At 32.5% G+C, this 19,465-nt stretch overlaps 1 protein-coding gene across 1 annotated transcript in view; it reads right to left on the reverse strand.

Annotated features, from left to right (window-relative positions):
* The window catches only part of LOC113512139 (E3 ubiquitin-protein ligase goliath), a 69,483-nt gene that overhangs the window by 14,810 nt on the left and 35,208 nt on the right, over positions 1 to 19,465 (reverse strand). Inside the window, exons 2-3 of the mRNA XM_026895938.3 lie at positions 16,603 to 17,307; positions 2,380 to 2,577 (exon numbers count right to left, since the gene is read on the reverse strand). Coding sequence (XP_026751739.1) covers positions 2,380 to 2,577; positions 16,603 to 16,800 — 396 coding nt within the window. The 5' untranslated portion in view covers positions 16,801 to 17,307. The remainder of the gene's footprint in view (positions 1 to 2,379; positions 2,578 to 16,602; positions 17,308 to 19,465) is intronic.

Here is a 19,465-nt window from a genome sequence, read left to right on the forward strand (position 1 = left end):
GTTATATATTTTCTTAATGTTTGTTACCTCATAACTTAGTCAATTCTAAACCGATTTAGAAAATGATTTTTTTTTATCTGAAAGTATATATTGTAGATTGGTATCACAGAAATTTTATCAAACACAGTGCAGTTTAATTATTTACAGAATGAAAGTGAAATGACAACTCCGTCTCTACTATTTCAAAGCTATATTTATATTTTTCTTATAAAACTGATTTTTTAATTATATATATAATATATAAATGAAAACTTGTTATTCCCTTCAAAGATGAACAAATTATACACAAACAAAATGAATATTTAATTATATAAAAACATTATATGAATTATTTTTATACCTTATGGTTATTTATATCTTATAAAATGATTAATTACATTAGAAAAACACGAAGACGGTTAAGACTGTTTGTTTACTAAAAATGCTAAGTAAAAAAAAAATTATTATATTACACTATCGAGGATTTTTTTTTTGTTTAACACAGAATAACATAATACCAGATTTGACTTGTTTATGTTATCCGCACAAGAAAAGTATAAACAGGTTCAGTGAGGTTTATTTTAACTTATAAAATTATTATGTATCCGCAATCACGAAATAACCGTCACTTGTCTCTTTGTATTAATATATATATATATATATATATATATATATATATATATATATATATATATATATATATATATATATATATATATATATATATATATATATATATATATATATATAGTGTATGGTTTAGAGAATAGGATATTGCAGCGCAATAACAGGGAACTGAGACATGTCTTAGATCTTAGAAATGGCATTCTTGAACATTCAGTGTAGGTTTATTTCAGGTTGCTATCAATAAATTGCTTATATAACATCATAGCTAGCGGAACACATACTGTTAAATTTTTAATGCAATTAAGATTATTGTACACCGACATGTATGCATTTAAATGCCTACGGTGACCATCATATGTTGCTTTTCTAAATGACTATAGTGTTATATCTCCATCACCATTACTCTTCAAACTTAAACAGTTATAAAAGCACTGCTACTCCACACAAACACGAGGGGGACAGAAGTACCTAAACAAACAACTTTTATAAAGTCCTTTTCCCTCATTTAAAACAAGGCACTGAAGTCATCTATTCGTATCTAGTATCTATGTATGGTCAGTAGACATTAATAATACAAATGTAAAAGCATGATTTGATCTTTGAACATGGCTTTTATTTTCCTTAAATTCCAAATGGCATGCTACTGATATTTACCAATATGAAAGCAAGTTTTGTGTATCCAATACTGTTGGCATTTATTATTGCTGAACAATACCTATCATCATTATTAGTCTCTTTATCAACCGGTCAATCGTTGATACCAATGGAATGCCAACAATAATTTCCAATATCATAAAACAATAATACACATTTATCTATTACACGCTTTTATTGTGCTATTGTTGGTTATTTAGAATTTATTGGATACTTTATGGTACTTTTTATTAACTAAGTCTATTGGAATAAAAATGATTTGAATTTGCATTTAATTTGAATTTTTTAAAATATGAAAATGTAATGGTCACCCCGCTAATGTTTTATGCTGGTGCATATTTGGTGGGTGATAAAGGATAGCGAAGATGAATCTGAGGGCCTACCATGAAATGTTTTCCGAAATTTCGGAGCCAAACGAAACAGAAATTTGATGTTAAAATTACATAATACATACCGTTTGGAAATATAAAAAATGTTAAAATATTGTTCCTTTGGACTTTTACGATAGGATGTACGACGAACGAAATGTTAAACTCCATTTATTGGTCCGATTTTGGTATAAACAAAAACACGAAATTAAGTCCGAAATTTCGGAATTTCATTTCATGGTAGACCCGCAGATCAGTTGGCACATTAAAATGAATACTCAGTAGAATTAAGACTTTGCTGCATAAAAATAAAACAACGGCCCCAATCGCGACATTATGTAAACACCCCGCCTATGCTAAGTATGAAGGCAGGTCGGTTTTTTTTATGGATGGTAATGGAATGGTAACCCCGCCTGCGTTAACGGTATACGCTGGCGGGGCACCAGTGAGGGATGATACGTGAGAATGAAAAGGAAGGTCAGTTACCCCTTCGTGATGAATACTTTTGGAATTCAGCACAATGGTTTCCAGGGGGACGTGGAGGTCGACCTGACAGAGTATCCCCTATGTTGTTGTTAGCAATGGGGACTAACATCCCTATAACCAATAATCCCTTCCCCCGACCTAAGTTGTATGGAGGTATCCATACCTTGTCATTTCAGTACCATATTCCATACTCCAAACCAAAACATAAGACAAAAAAACGAATAGGAGGTATGTTTAGAAAGTCCCCTTTAAAAGTAACACGTACCTTAATTTCAAAGTTACAGTTGCCCCTTCTGATAACAGCGATCCAGGGCTCCTCCGGGAGGGGATCGTTGGGCGCGTCCACGGACAATAGTGGCCACGTACAGCCTGAGTGGTCACGCTCCCCGCCAGGGCCTTTGGCACGGACGTGGACTGCCACACCTCGCGACGAGCCAATGTACCCCTCCCCGTACTTGCCGGACTGTGGACAAACAGAGTTACAATCAGACTTATTTATTTACATTGTATTTCACGAATTGAGAAGTTTGAAAAGTGTTTAACAATTGGTAACATAATCATGTAACTCATTAACAAAAAAAAAAAGAAAAAAAAAACAGAAAATCGAATCGAATTAATTTATCAGTCGATTTGATACTTTTGAAGGGCCTCAGCCCTCACAGTCTCAATCGCAAACGATCGACGGACCTTGATTTCTAATGTTTATTCAATGAGCAATACGACTCAACATTTGTCATACATATCATAAATATCAAATTAGTTTGAAAACAAAAAGATATGTGATTCAGCATATACATTGTGAGATTAAACGGTAGGATGTATTTTAACTACATTATGTTCTGAATTATAACGTAGTTCTAAAGGAAAGGATGAATTGTTGAACAGTAACCATCGGGAGTTATCATGCATTATAATTATTTATATTGGCTTTATTTATGTATTTAAAAAGATAACAATACGTATTGGGGGGAATAGGATTGTTAGTAATGGGTGATAATGCAATAGTAACCCCGCCTGCGCTAACGGTATACGCTGGCGGGGCACCAGTGAGAGATGATAGATGACGATAAAAGCAGATCAGTTAGCCCATCGTGAAGAATTCCATGAGAAGTAACCACTATGGTTTCAAGGGGAAACCACATGGAGGTCGACCTGATTAGTAACATTGCTAGCATTGGAGCTGTTAGACCCCATCGCTTTCCCCCCGGGAAAAAAGGAATTGTTAGTAATAAGAATCTCATGTACTCCAGGGGAACCCTGGAAATCATCTTGGTTAATTCTTGTGTAATTTGTCACGATGAGCTAACTGGCATACTTTTATTTCACACCTGTCATCTTTCGCTGGTGCCCCGCCAGCGTATACCGATAGCGCAGGCGAGGTTACCATTAAAAAAAAAAGAAAAAAAAATAGTGCGTATTTAATAAATCATAGTTAAAGATAATCATAATATGCTCAATACCTACTTACTGAGTATTCTTTTTTAAAATTAAAACTTTAAAGTTATTTGTCGATTTGTATTTTCTATTTTATTGTTTAAACTAGGTACTTTCACTTGAATGTATTTCTATGTATTTATATGTATTCTCAAATGTCTTTCACCATGTGAAATGTATTTCTATTTCACATGGTGAAAGACATTTGAGAAAGCCTACGTCCAGCAATGCATAAAGGCTGAAGTAATGATGACGATGTTCAAGTAGCCAATTATACGACCACAGTGATTAATTTACGTGCTGCGGTCTTCATATCTTAATATACAACCGTGTGTTAATTAGTAATTCGTGGACAATGGTGTAGATTGTATAAATACAGGCGTATTTATTAACATTCATTCGTTATGCATTAATAATAATAATAAAATAATAAAAATTAGTTTATTCATCTCCACAAATTACAATGTATAATAATATTACAATTTACTTTATACAAAATAAAAGTATCGTAATTTGTGGGAGATCTGGAGCCTAAACTAAGTCATAACTTGTATCTTAGACACCAGGTCCCCCCCCCATAAAGTATTGACCATTATACAATACTATTCCAAATAAAAAGAGACAGAGAAAAGTTTAATTATAACAATTAAAATTCTAGCGACCATTGAAACATAAAATATAATTCTTATCAATGATTACTGCGTGTGTGGTCTATCTATGTACCAAAATTTCATTTAAATACATTCAGCCGTTATGTAGTGATCAAGTCACAAACTGCCAAACATAATGAGCCAATGAAAATTTGCCAAACAGCCATCCGGTAGGAAGCGCCAAAACGCATTTGGCGAGCGCTAGATATTTAACCAAAAAGCTACCGTTGTTTAAACACCAACTGATCAGTATGCACCTCAGTCAGCCGCTGTGATCGTAATGACAATCAGAGCGGCTCCAACGAATCCCTTCCGCTTCCTTCACGAAACACCAGCTCGAATAGCTCGAATAGGCTTAGTATAATATGTACGAGTACACAATAGTTTTTACGTGAGAGATAATCTTCAATCTACTATATTCCATCCACGATACCACCTAATAAGGTCGTATAACAAATGCTTATTATATTTCAATTCCATTTATATACACCTAGCTTACTGTGTATTTATAATACACATATGGTATTGAGGTTTTATGTGACTCAAGTAGTATATGGTAGTAGCCTACTATTTGTTATAAAGCAACAAAGTCTGTCGACAACAACTTAGTTATTATTGCCTATACTGTAGTCCCGATATGATGGGAGGAAGAGACTGTTAGTTATGGGGATGTTAGTCCCCATTGCTATCAATATATCCTATCAGGTCGAACTCCACGCGATTCCCCCTGGAAATTATCGTGACAAATTTATCTTTGAATTCGTCACGATGGGCTAACTGACCTGCTTCAACCTTACCTATCATCCCTGCGCGGGTGGGGTTAGCATTCCATTATCATCCATTAAAAAAGTCCCAATATGAAAGCATAGTAGGTATATATACAGTACAGTCACACTTGGCCCCTCTCTCAAGTTGACTTGACCCCCATTCTATGACTCAGATGTGACCGTTCATGAAAGTAAGGATAGGAATTACCTTGATCATGGAAGCAAGCGCTTTCTATAGCCACTACCGAAAAAGAAATTGAGTTATGTTTGCATGGCTGTGTTTCGGTTTGAAGGGTGGAATATGGCAGTGAATTTACAGGGTACAAAGGAATAACACCTGAGTCCTCAGGAATGGCAACGCACGGGGGGTATCATGGGCAAAACAGTATACTCCGTTATGTTCATGGTACTGCTCATGTCTATAGACGACGATTACCACTTTACATCAGATGGGCCGTCAGCCTGTTTGCCATTCTAAGTTGCATAAAAAAATGCAGAACTGTAAAATATATGAAAATACATAAACACTATATCATTATTAATTGGATACAGACGTGTTACTCTATTTATATTATATTTAGGTACTAATTTGTAGATGTGGCCTTATCATTTTTGCCTATATGCATACATGTATCTATCCATTTAATAAATTAAATGACGCAATCATTCGGTGGACTTAATTAATTAAGTATAAGTAATTAAGTAACTTACGCTTATTTAAGTATACCAATAAAAAGTAAATAGGTCACTTCTGATCCGGCATGTTACAAATGAACTATATATCAAGTTAGTAGATAAGTACCTAATTTAATACTGGAATTCTTTGACATACTTATTATTACTAACGAGTGCTTCATTCTACATCATACTTAGTAGTTACTGAAATACACTATGATTGTGAAACTATGTGAAATTTTTCCTTTTTGAAATAATTACACTGCCATATACATGAGATCATCAATTAAGTCATACTAGCTATGTCCTAGAACTCTACCCGCGTAAATCAATGCATAAAGCATCCTATGTGCTAAGTTAGAATATAACCTACCCGTATACCAAATTTGATTGAAATCTGTTCAAAAGTTTATGCATGAAAGATTAACAAACTTCCCCCGCCAGCCTCCCGCTGAAAAACAATGTTAAATACGCCAATGTTGGGAGAAGGGATTGTTAGTAATGCGGGCTACCAGTCCCATTGCTAGCAATACACCCTGTCAGGTCGACCTCCATGCGGTTTTCCCTGGAAGGAATCGTGCTGAATTCCAGGTGTATAAACCATGATGGGCTAATTGACCTGCTTTTCTATTATCCACCTCACTGATGCCCCGCCAGTATATATAGCTTTAGCGCAGGCGGAGTTACCACTCCAGTATCATTTATTAAAACTACAGATTGATAATCGGACACAGACAAACGATTCTATCTCGTTAAGTAATTGGATATTATAGGTCAATACAGAGTCAAATGGAAATTATATATTTTAATAGGAGTTTTCTATAGAGTATTTCTATATATTATAATCCGTGCCACAACATGTCTCATTCGGGGGGAAAGGGATTGTTAGTAATGGAGACTGAGAATCCCATTGCTAGCAATATATCCAACCAGGTCGATCTCCTCGCGGTTCTCCCTGGAAACTATCATGGTTAATTCCTGATGAATTCATCATGATGGGCTAACTGGCCTCTTTTCATTCTCATCGATCACCATTCACTGGTGCTCCGCCAGCGTATCCCGTTAGCGCAGGCGGGGTTACCATACCATTTTCACCCATCAAAAAAAAATCATGTCTCATTCTAGTGTTGAGGGTTAATAAGAATTAATATACATATATTATATACCGACTGTACTCATTTAAACAAAAAACAGAAATCATAAAAATTTCATCATCATCATATAAGTCGTTAACTGTCTGCTGAACGTAAGCCTCCCCATAAGGGGCCAATGTTACCAATAATAATTAAATAATCTATTATTATTTGGAAAAAATCATAATTATAATAAAAAATTATAGCATAATATCTCAAACAAGGAACTGCGTTTGTCAAATTAACTCGACCGAGAATTGAACTCTAGATCTTATTAACGCAAGGAACATACCTACCATAGAAACAGTTGTCAAAATCCACATACAATTGGCAAAATATTGCTTCCTATACAAAACAAAGGCTAATTGACGTACTCTTCCTTTTGATTTGAAGCCGCTTAAAAAACAATTACATTTTAGTTTCATTATAAAATTAGTCATCACTATCTGGTGACTAACAAGCATTGCTGTCAATACAGACGGATCTAGAACAATCAACGCTTTCTCCGACACAAACGTATTTGAACTTTACGCCATAAAAAATTAAGTTGATATTGCTTTTAAATGAATTTGAAAACAATACGAAACAAAAGAATTAAAGTAGGAAACGGAGTGTACCTACATTGGCTACCATTACGAATTGCTCAGGTAAAAATAAAAAATCATACTTATTATTAGGACTTAGTGGAAACTTTATATTTTATCTTGCACCAAAAACAAGTGTAATGTAAAACATGTTTCAATCACGTATTAAATTGTACCAACAGATTTGACTTCAGCCTCACCTATCATCACTCACTGGTGACTTGCCGGCGTATACTGATGGCACAAGCAGGGTTTAAAAAACAACAGTCACACATTATGGATGCACCACACGCACATACGCATAAACTCTGGACGTCTGTATAACATCTACGTGTTTACTGTACTAAAAATCAAACAATGAGGAAATTTTGGTTATGTTAATAAAACTATGTTTGTTTATATTATTGTACTACACCGGTCAACTATAAAAATATATTTGAATTGCATACATCTACATATGAAAAAGTAGGTTTTCATTGAAACTACTGACTTCATTTCAATGAGTCCGTAGATAAGTAAATATGTGAAGACACACAAATAGTACCAACAAATCCACGCACCTGCCTTTTTATGATACTGAGAATGGCAAACAAACTGACATCCCACCTAATGAGAAGTGGTAATCGTTGTCTACTGAACATTACAGAATAATTTATGATGCCGTTGGTACCCTTAGCGCGGCGCCATTCCTGAGGACTATGATATTATGCTTCCGTATCCTGTCATTCAGTGCAGGTTCCAGCATAGAAGAGGCCACCCCTTCCTTTTCCGTGGGTGTCGTAAGAGGCGACTAAGAGAGCTCATTGTAGAGAGATAGGCAGCAACGTTCCATCTTAAAATATTACCAAAAGCCAAACTGCGCTTGCCAACCTACCCGCCAAGCGTGGCAACTACTGGCGAAACCTCCCTTATGGCTGTGTTTAGCAATGGACAGTTAATGGCTGATACAACAATTGCAAGAAGCCCTGACGTAAATAAAGACTAGTAACCTGCTTAGGTAGCCTTTTTATTGCGATTAACCTATATCCAAAATAAGAACGAAAATTCTCAATGTATATATATATATATATATATATATATATATATATATATATATATATATATATATATTTATTGTGTATGTGTAAGCGATATCTTTACTAATTCTGAATCAATTTTGATACTCCTTATATAAAGATTTTACTCCTGTGCTCCTCCATATTGATTTTGTCAGGATCGAAAGCGCTCCTTGCAATCGGCTTCAAAAAGAATAAATTCTCAATTCGGTTGAATTTTTTTATGTTTGTAACCTTATAACTTCGTCACTTGTAAACAGATTTGGAAAATTCGTTTTTATCTAAGAGGATATACTTACAAATTGATCCTGTAGATATTTTATCAATACAGTTTAATAGTAGTTTAGTTTTTAAATGAAAATAACTGAAAACTTGACTTTACTTGAAAATAATTTTGATACAATTGAAGTCAGTTTCATAATCTTAATTATATGGAAAGGAAACTCGTACGTAGATGTTGCATTAATCAAAAATAAACACTTTAATTCTATCTAGAAATAAGGTGTTAAATAACGTCTTTATTTAGTTCAATTTAAATGAATAGCCGGTTTTGTTACCAATTTTAACCGGTTTAGGTAGACGTAACATTACCAGTATGTTTATACCTGGGTTTTGTAGATTTTATGTATACGAACAATGTTTTATTAGCCGCATAATGATAATGGTCTGTTCTACGGCGGCTTACTTAATGGCTCTACGTACCAATTAGTCAGGACCATTCATAACACTTTGTATGAATAGATAATGCGCTATTCGTTTTATGATTCTTTTAACGTCCTATATAGCGATAGCGGCGTTGGAAATTTCTATTCATATCTAAGTTACAAAATCTCATCAAAAAAATGATTGATAAAATTCTAGGCATCTTGGATCAATTTGGTTTATCAACGATGATAGTAGAGTTAGACGTAATATTAAAATGACGCTTGAAATATTTTCTGCATAATTTGAACTCACTTTTAAGATTCTCCTAAAAAATGTCGTATCATTCTCCCAAGAAATCCCATAACTTACTTATTTATATTAACAAAAATAGCGTGTGTTAAAAAAGGGATCTTAATAACGGAGACTATAATGAGTCCATACACCAAGTAGTCTAAGGGGGAATCCCTTAGAGATCATTGTATTATTTAATTACTGCTAAATTCGTCACAACTGACTTCTCTTTCCTCACCAATACCGCCCAATCCCAATAGCGCAGGCTAAGTTACCATACAATTTTCATGCATCCATTTTTGTATGTGTATGAACATACTCGCATACAGTACATTGGCATAGAAAACACCTATAGCAAGTCTAAGTGGGGTTACAATATCTATAGGTGTAATATAACTATGGCTGCTATCTTAGTTAAACAGCAAATCACTCGCACTAACCTACATTCGCGTAGTGAATGGCAACAAGCCAGTGAGCTGATCCAATCAATTCTATAAGGCCAACGTACTCGCCTCTTTAAAAATATTTTTTACCTAAACCACGCAAGAAACAGTATGAAGGAAATGACCGGCTGATTTTTTTTAACATTTTTTACACTTACTCATTGTAAGTGATTTGTTTGTAACGAATTCACTAACAAATCTCGTTAGATCAAGCAATTCTATCCTAATTCTACTACTGTTATAAATTATAAACATGTTTGGATCTTTAGTTACTCAATCACGCTCATACAGTTGAATAAATTTGAATGAAAGATGGGCCATGTCCTAAATAAACACGTAGGATACTTATATCTACATTTATAATGACAAAAAAATTAAAACACGATAATAAATTACGACAAAAGTTACCACATTCGTGGTATGTGGTGTTTTTTGTTTATTATATAATTAATAAAAAAAGTTTTTTGTCTGATTATTCATAACACAAATTAACCCAGCTTAAACAAGAGTCATTGTTTGTAGCTTGCTATAATGATATTACAGAAATGTGATAAAGAAGCAATGGAATGTATAGGGACATCGACTTTCGGGTTATCGTAATCATTATGTTAACCAACTCATTGTTTTGTGATGATACTCTCAAAAGGTGTCAAGTTATTGACCCTTGAAACAATGAACGGACGAACTCCATGGCTTAGATACATTGATCAGCAAAAATGGCATTTCCAGTTCAAGACTCATGTAGGAAAGGAATCTTTCCAACTTAACAAGAAACTGAAGAGCCTCAGCTAAAGGCTTAGTTTAAGCACCAAACAAATAATGAAATTATGGTAAAACAAATGAATATATTCGGATTTTAAAATAGCATTATGATTAAATCTCATATGATTTAATCGATATGAAGATTTACGCAATATAATCGATTTAACATCAGTATCGGTACGATCGACTATATCAATAACTAGTTCAAAATAATACAATAGAGTTTTAATCTATTAATTGTTACATTAATAGTTGATTACATCGTATTACAGATTACATAATAAATTATTAGATTATTCAATTATTAGACTACTTATTATATACCCTAATCGAACTAACAATAATCCATACCAAACAATTCTTAAGCAATGCTAAATGATAGTAATAGTACTCCATTCCATAATCCAACCCACTATACCAATAATCTGTCGTTATATCAATTTATATTTTAATCAGGATGGTGTTGACGTAACTGCGATTAGACCACGACCGCGAATGTGTTAAGTCAAGCAGTCTGTTGCAATAGACGGTTATCTATGACAACATAATAGAACAGACAAGGTAAACAATAGTAAACACTGTGAGTACTTCAACATTGAAATAATATTTGAGCGCGTTAACACCAAATAACACGCACACCTTTTACAATATGCAAATGTGTAAAATCCATAATTGTATTAATGATGTATATTAATGTGAAATAACAAACAAAATAAGTAGGTATATGTTCACATTGTTATCTCAGGTGGAATAAACCTACTTGAGTATAGTAAAATCTATATAAGAACGAACGATCCTTCGGATAATTTTACATAATTATTCACAAATTTATCATTATTAGAATTGAAAATTCAAATCAGTACACGAAGTTTTAGTATCAACTGAAACTTGGAACTGTCAAAACTGGTAATTTAGGATCACCGTTTTGTGATATTATAGTAAACTTACTACAAATGGAAAAAGAAAGGATAAAAACTGAGAGGAATAAATCCAATGCGTTGAATAAATGAGCGTGGTGATTTTAAAAGAAATCGAATTAGGATCGAATGGAAATCGCAAAAAATAAACGTCAAATGTAAGGCTTTCTGTATGTATTAGATGCGAATTAAATTTGATCTCAATTCGATTTTGTCAACACTCATCATTTATCTGCACCGTACTTTACATCAACACGATGATAATTTTTATATCAAAATACCACCCTAATTTATGACCATTTGATCACATAACTGCTTTATGCTGCTGAAAACCGAAATAGATGGCAGAACGTCGTGCAGAAAAAGAATACTTCTACGTATCATAATTCCCAGGCATGTGAAGCAAGGAGGACCTTAACAACTAAGCAACGGTGGTCTCGCCGGAATGAAATACTACTCACTGAAAAGATAGCCTCATGATATACCAAAAAGTATATGTAATCTGAAATATTTTACACAACTTCCTGCTCTATCGCAGTTTGCTTATCCATCTAGAAAAAAATAGGAAATCCTCCCGAGATTGGGAGGAATAGACTTCGCGAGACCAAATCCGTGGGATTTCATACTGAAAAAGTTTATATAGCAGATTTCATTAAAACTTATTGTAATAACTGCGTCAACATTGTTGCGAATTTCTTTCTTAAAATATGGATATATGGGCTATTTATTACAAGCACGAGATGGCGAAGCGATACGATATATCTGATCTTGATTGATCACTCAGACATTTTTTCCACATACACGATCATCTTTTCTTATTAGGTATTCTAAAATAGGATTTAGTTCTTTAACTTTTTCAAGTATTATTAAGTATTTTCAAAATAATAAAAAAATTACAAAGTCAATTTAGCACAACCAAGAGGGAAAAACGCCCCGCTAAAGACGCTAGGGTCTAGCAACAAAATGTCAACTAAATATCGACCGAACAGCAGTTCCTTCACCTTGAAGTCATATTCGATTAAAAACGGCAGACGCTAGACGTCAAAATGTAAATAAAACTTGTTTACTGCAAGAAAAACATGTTTTGTAATTGTAACTAATTTAAAGTAATGTAATATTGACCAACTAATTGAATCTATACATAAATTGTGGATAAGGTCAAACCTAGACGAACCGCGTAATTTATATTCAACGCAATTTACTATCAACGAAAAAAGACATATTTTGCGTCGTTATTTTCTGTAAAACATAATAATGAAAGAGATTTTAAGATTACATTAACGAAAATTAGGTATGATTACATTCAGAAAGATACTTTTAAAGTACAATGTGTCTGACACACAAAAAACAATTTTGTGTGAATATATATACACACAAAATTACACAATTCAATTTGCTTGTTATATTAATATTAAATTGTTGCAGCGCGCGCGATAGGCGCAGGCCCTGCCCTATTGCACGTGGTCATATCTTGTTTAAAATTATAAACGAAATTATCAGTATAAGATATTTATGTTGATTGGTTTAGCTATTATAAAGTATCTCATATATTTAATAACGTGGCCATGTAAAAAAATAATCTACATATGCCCTTTTTCATTGTAAACACTACGTGTATGTTGTGATTATTTGGACTAATAAAGCACCCAAGATGTAGCAAACAAATACACTTTCACATTTGTAATACTAGGTAGGATAAACTATACCTGTGTAAAAATTGCAGTACGCCCTATGAGGAGACTGCCATACCACCGTCCGGTTTCAATAAAACAAGTTAATATCAACTACAACAAAGGAAACGAATTCTTATGTGGACTATAATATTTATATTGCCATTCCAACATAATTGACTTCGCTCATAAAATTTAATTTCCTGCGAGGTGACCTATACGTAACAAAATTATCACCCCTAAAACCACCGTGTATTAATTAAAATTTATAAAAATTGTTAGAGCCATATAATATATAAACTTATATTCATGCATACATTCCTACTTAAATAATATTTATTGTTTAAGTAATAATAATAATTATTATTGTTACTCCAGAACTAGTCAACATAGCAAAGACAAATATTAAATGTGAAACGTGCAAGAAGTATAAAATATTGTTCACATACAATATTGAGCTACCTACATCTGACTTGGGTATTAATAGGTGCTACCTAAATTATTTATATGTTCACGCAAAATTACTTAGCATGATATTGCAAAGGTACCGATGCCAGTAGCCTTTGTCTTTTTGTTCGTCATAATTTGAATATTCGTCTCTTGCTTCACCCACTTTCATATCATATCTCATGCTTGCTCATTTATTTTTTACAAGAATAAAATCATTATAGGTAATTAAATTCCCTACGTTTAGTTTAACTATGCAAATACTATTTTCATAGTAGTATAAATACATCGGTCAACATATACAATACTAATACCTACTTGTTTTCTTCAATTTACAAAGTCCAACACCTGTGAAAACATTACAACACATTCAGCTTATTTAGAACAATGGTGGAGTTATGAATATGATAATGTTATAAATTTAAAAACCAAATATCTGAAACTGGCATGTAATATTATTTTACAATACGTCTACGAGTCCTCTTTTGTTAACCTAGATTAAGTTATAAATTTTAATCTTTCTGTTGTTTTTTACCCGTGGATTGCGTAATTGAATTGGTACTATCAAGGATTTTTTTGTTTGTACATTAATATGATTGGTAGATACAGTCTAAAGAAATCTCAAGCCCATATTGATCTTTTTCTGTTGGTGATAACAATCGATGAATGGATGTAACATTACAAGAAATTAATAACACTTAATCTATGCTGCAGATCATAATTCGACAAGCTAATAACATCGTAATCTTTGCACTTAAAAGTATTTTGTTTAAAACAAACTTATGAGATATAGATAATATTTTGCTCTTATAAGATGTTATAAAAAATAATTAATCACAATGTAATAAATGGATGGAGATTGATCAGTCTTGGCTATCATAATGTAGTATAAACTTATTTTTAATTGCATAATTAAGTGAAATTAGACTAACAGAATGTAAGGCATATAATAAGAAATAAAATATGTGTGTGTTAAGTAGTATGACTAATAAGGGGAAATATAATGTAGAATTATGTAATTTTTTCATATTGTTAATAATTTGCACGCCGACATAGAGGCAGAATGTATATGGGAAATGTAAACCTCTTTCATCGAAAACTACCTACATTCTAGCAAAATAAATTCATTTCATTTCATTTCATTTCAATAGACCAAGAGATATTCTAGATATAGAAATAAGTAAAATAATATTAAAAAAACGCTAGAATAACATACAAAAATGGTTGCAAAACAGAGTTTTCGGAATATTCTTACAAGTAGAATATATCTAACATTACACAAAAATTGAAGGAGTAAGAAAAAAAAGAAGAACATTGAAGCATACATTTAAGGTCAAATCGAGCTCAATAATTCGAATAATTAATTACTAACTACTGTATGAAAAACATCTCCGTAAAGATCATTTTGTATATACTCTATTTCTATCAATCGATGTACATACTCGGTCGATTCGATTATCTTTAACAAACGAATACCTTTCACCATAAGGCAATTTTGTAACTCACGGCGACCCACTTAAAAGCCAGTTTTGATGTAGTGGCCCTTTGCTGGACTACGAAGATACCATCCGTAATGATATTGAAGTAATATGTCGAAATTGACGCAACTAACTGCTAATACCAGCAATATCTATTTTGTTTGTTTTGCCGTCATATTTTTGTATAATGTTATTTGAATAACATCTACGCTGGTAACATGTGTTAATAATGTGGACATGTCTTTGCAGCAGAATGTATGTTTATTGCTTTAATTTAATTTTATTCATTTATATGGATCTTAAGTATAAAAAAAAAATATTATTATCATTTTCATTTGAAGTCAAAAGATATTTTTTCAAAATTTGCGTTTGCTTGCATCATTAATATATATAGACGGGACAATATATTACACGTGATATGATCGGTTTAAAACATACCTTTTTAATTCGAAGTTTCGAAAAATATCAATTCAAAGAAGACCTTAGTCAGAAATAGCTTCAGGTCTATTGTTACAAACAGACAAATCTTACTAATATAATAAAATTGTAACTGGACAGTGCCATTATATGGAACATATTTAAAAAAAAAATTAATAGGAACCGTATGTTCTCCAGGTTGACTGGAAGAAATCCCTCTAAGGGATAAGTAACCTGTGTACATTTTTGTTATAACCTAATATCTATAAATCAATGTACAAAATCATATAAATAAACATTAGACGCAAAACAATATTAATTAGAATATTTGTCAGACTATATTTTTGACTATTAGTCTGTATGTCTTGTTCCGATATTACGCAGAAACTATTAAACCAAAATGAATGCAATTTTCATTATTGTGTACCTGAAAGTCTAACTTAACAACTAGTGTATGCTTTATTTCAATACACCATCTAGAAATGGTCTTTTTCATTTGTTTTCCTACTTCTGAAATTCACGTGTACGAAGTAGTGGACAAAAAGCTAATAAATTGATATGCAGGTACGATAATATATATTATGATAATATACATAAATAAATAAATGTTTATTTATGTATATGTCCGAAAAATACGTTTTCCAAAATTAATTAAAAATCACCACGGGGACAAATGTTACAGACATAATATATGTACATATAGTATTCTATTGCACTTTACTGACTTCAGGGAACGTTTTCCTGAAATATATCTCCAGCTTAAAGCTTACAATCAGATAAACATCAAAAGGTACCCTTTGTTCATTCCGACTTTTATGTCTAATCGCCGACCACAAGACTTAGCATTTACATTACCACTGTTCAGTTGAACACAATGAATTCAACGTTACATAGCTCAGGATTAAATAAGATTCTGTTTACTCATTTTGTGCTAAAAAAATACAAAAGTTCTAAGTACTTACTGTCTAGCCAATCAAATTAATGCATTCCTATGTTGATGATGCTAATTATAGATACTTATTACGTACAAATTAGCAACTTTCATAATAACATTGCCTATTATCGAAACGATAAAGTAAATGCATGTAAATAATAGGCCGTAATGATAAACAGCACTCACCTCTGATGTCTCCGTATAGACACCACCATGCTCGTCCTCGTATGTCAAGTTGATATTTGCAATTGTGAACGTGTCGATTCGATCCTCGGCCGGGCCATACCTGACGGACTCCAGCTCGCTTCCCGGAGCATGGCATCCAACGAAAGCGGTAAACCAGCCCAATGCGGCCAGACTACACCAAAATTCTTCAGAACGCATGTTTTGGAACCACTCACAGTTTTAAACAAAGCACTACACAATTTAGCCCGTCTCTGCTTGGTCCCCACCGACTAATAGTCAGAGTATTCCTAAACATTAAACCGAGCGTTAACAGCACACTATATGACACGTCTTTTCACAGCGAAAGCGCGACACTGAACGACGTCTGTTCAAAATCGGCACAACTTATCAACTGTTATCGGTTAACGCGTACAGTCGTTATGGATTTAGTCGAGATAATAATATGCGATAATTTAACGTTATCAATATTTCACAACTATTTGTTTAGTACGCCTTGGAGCGATTTATTAAAAAAAAACGAATGTCGAAGCCTAATTCGAAACCTGCCAATACTATATGTGTCTGACTGTTAATTCGCACAGGTTTTCGTCATGATATCGCCGATGCCGGCTCCCGCATTTTTTGCCTTTCTTTGTACTCTATAACGGTTGGCTTATAGTCAATTGCTGCCCCATAACCGTCCAGGAACTTGACTGCAGCAGGCAACTGAAACAATAGAAAAGTGACGTCAGTATTTCAAACAGATATATTGTACTGTTCTTAGTCACGTAGGCAGTTTATGGTCCGTCTTTGCACTTATAGAGAGGTGGCAAGTTAACATCATACATAAACATTACACGATCATTTGCTACGATCCATTGATTAATTAATAACGATCATGGTCAATTAAATAAGAATAATATATTTTTAAATTATGAACTACTAATTAACGATTTAAAATTGATAACATAATGAACGCGCAATGTAATTACATGCTATATTCTACCTTAACAATCGATAAGGAAAGTGTTGACAGAACAGTCTAGTACCATGTTTACTGATTAATATGCAGAACGTACCTAAACAAACACGATGATAAACATATAAATAACTATAGGTCAATGACCATAAATTTTATTTGTAAATTATAGTTAATTAAAATAAATAATAGAAAGTTTCTGGTAAAACAGGATAAGGCTGAGGACTATAATAAAATAATAAATGTAGCTGTAAAGCTAATTAAACATATAATTTTAATATAATTGTGTATGTGTGCCGATCCGGCAGATTAATTCATTAAATATATTAATGGACTGTTGCAATTAAATTTATTAATAATTACAAGCTATCTATTTTGAAGATGATAGAGTGGAATATGCAGCTATTTTTATAACTTACAAATATTAATACTTATATACCTACATATTATCATAGAAAAAGTATTAATACATTATCTTTCTTTATCTATGTTATTATAAATGATATGCACAGGGAGCTTTTTTACTATTATATTCTATTTTAAAGATATTTTAGCACGATTATTATGGTTCATATTACGCACAAAATTTGCTGTCACTGATAAAATAGTTTCAAAAAAAACTGAATTTGAAAACAAAGCCTTCACTGACATTATCGGTTGTTGGTATAGCATAATATATAAGAAAATCGTGAAACGATCGTAAAACATTCAATGCCTCATATAACAAGTCGAATAACGGAAATTGGTATGCAATAAAAATGTAGTTACACAGGAAAAATCACGAACAATCCGTGGAGGCTTAATTTTAACGGGGACAATGTTTATTAGTTAAAATATCGTATTGCCTTTTCCTTGCTTTTTTTTTGTCAGTGTAACTAATTTTTCTTCACCGCTTAGCTCTATCTCCGACGTCTCTATATAGCATTTCAAATCACTTAAAAGTCTCACGTTAGAAAGTTTCTCATCAGTCAGAATATCATTAGCATTTAAGATTTTTAAGGAAAAATTAAGTAGAGGATGTGCTCCAACTATACTTTTATTTCCTTTGACAGACATTGACAAATGTAGGGTTGTGCTCATTAGCACCATTTAAATATATTCATGTATTAAGATTGTTTAATATCCCACGTGTCTCACGACTTGGCAAAACCTGCGTCATTAAAATCATACATCCATCCATCCTATGTTAATAATACGTCTTTGATATCGTAAACACGCTGCTGAATAAATTGGCGATCATAATCTGAATTAAAAGTACCCTACTGATCTGTTGATCTACCTTAGAATTGACGTCAGTACTTATTGATTTAAAAATTATATATATATTGTAATAATTATTTTTATATGTAAAAATAATTATTGTAATAATGTATATCTGTTTCATAAAAACTTCATATTTATGTGCAAACCTGGAAGAATTCTATTCACTTCTGGTTATTACTTATAAAGTACTCCAGCAATGTCACACTTCCTACATATTACGTAACCTTATCTTGATTTTATGACTTTCATATTTGTAATAGATTTAAATTAAATAATGCATGATAAAGGAGGCCTTGTTTGAAAAACATCAAGTAATGTCTATTTGCCAGCGTCAATAACAAAAATTATTTCTAATTAGTGCGTTAGCCCGTTACAACAGCAAACAAACCTATTAATTGCGCCGTTCCTGAAAGTCCTCAAATTAGGATATTTTGGTATTTAAGACACTTGCGCCCCAGTTTCCTGTATATATGATTGGAATTTGTATAAAACATTTATAAACAAAATTTTATCCTATTAATATAATATATTTGATCAATTATTAAATTTTGGTGCTATAAATAGAACAATATAATAAATAATTGAAATGTAATTAAAGCTTATCAAATTAAGCCTTATGACAGGAACATAAAGTTGAGATTG

This window comes from Galleria mellonella, unplaced genomic scaffold (assembly GCF_026898425.1).
Source record: "Galleria mellonella isolate WM207_F2 unplaced genomic scaffold, CSIRO_AGI_GalMel_v1 utg184, whole genome shotgun sequence".
Taxonomy (NCBI): Eukaryota; Metazoa; Arthropoda; class Insecta; order Lepidoptera; family Pyralidae; genus Galleria; species Galleria mellonella.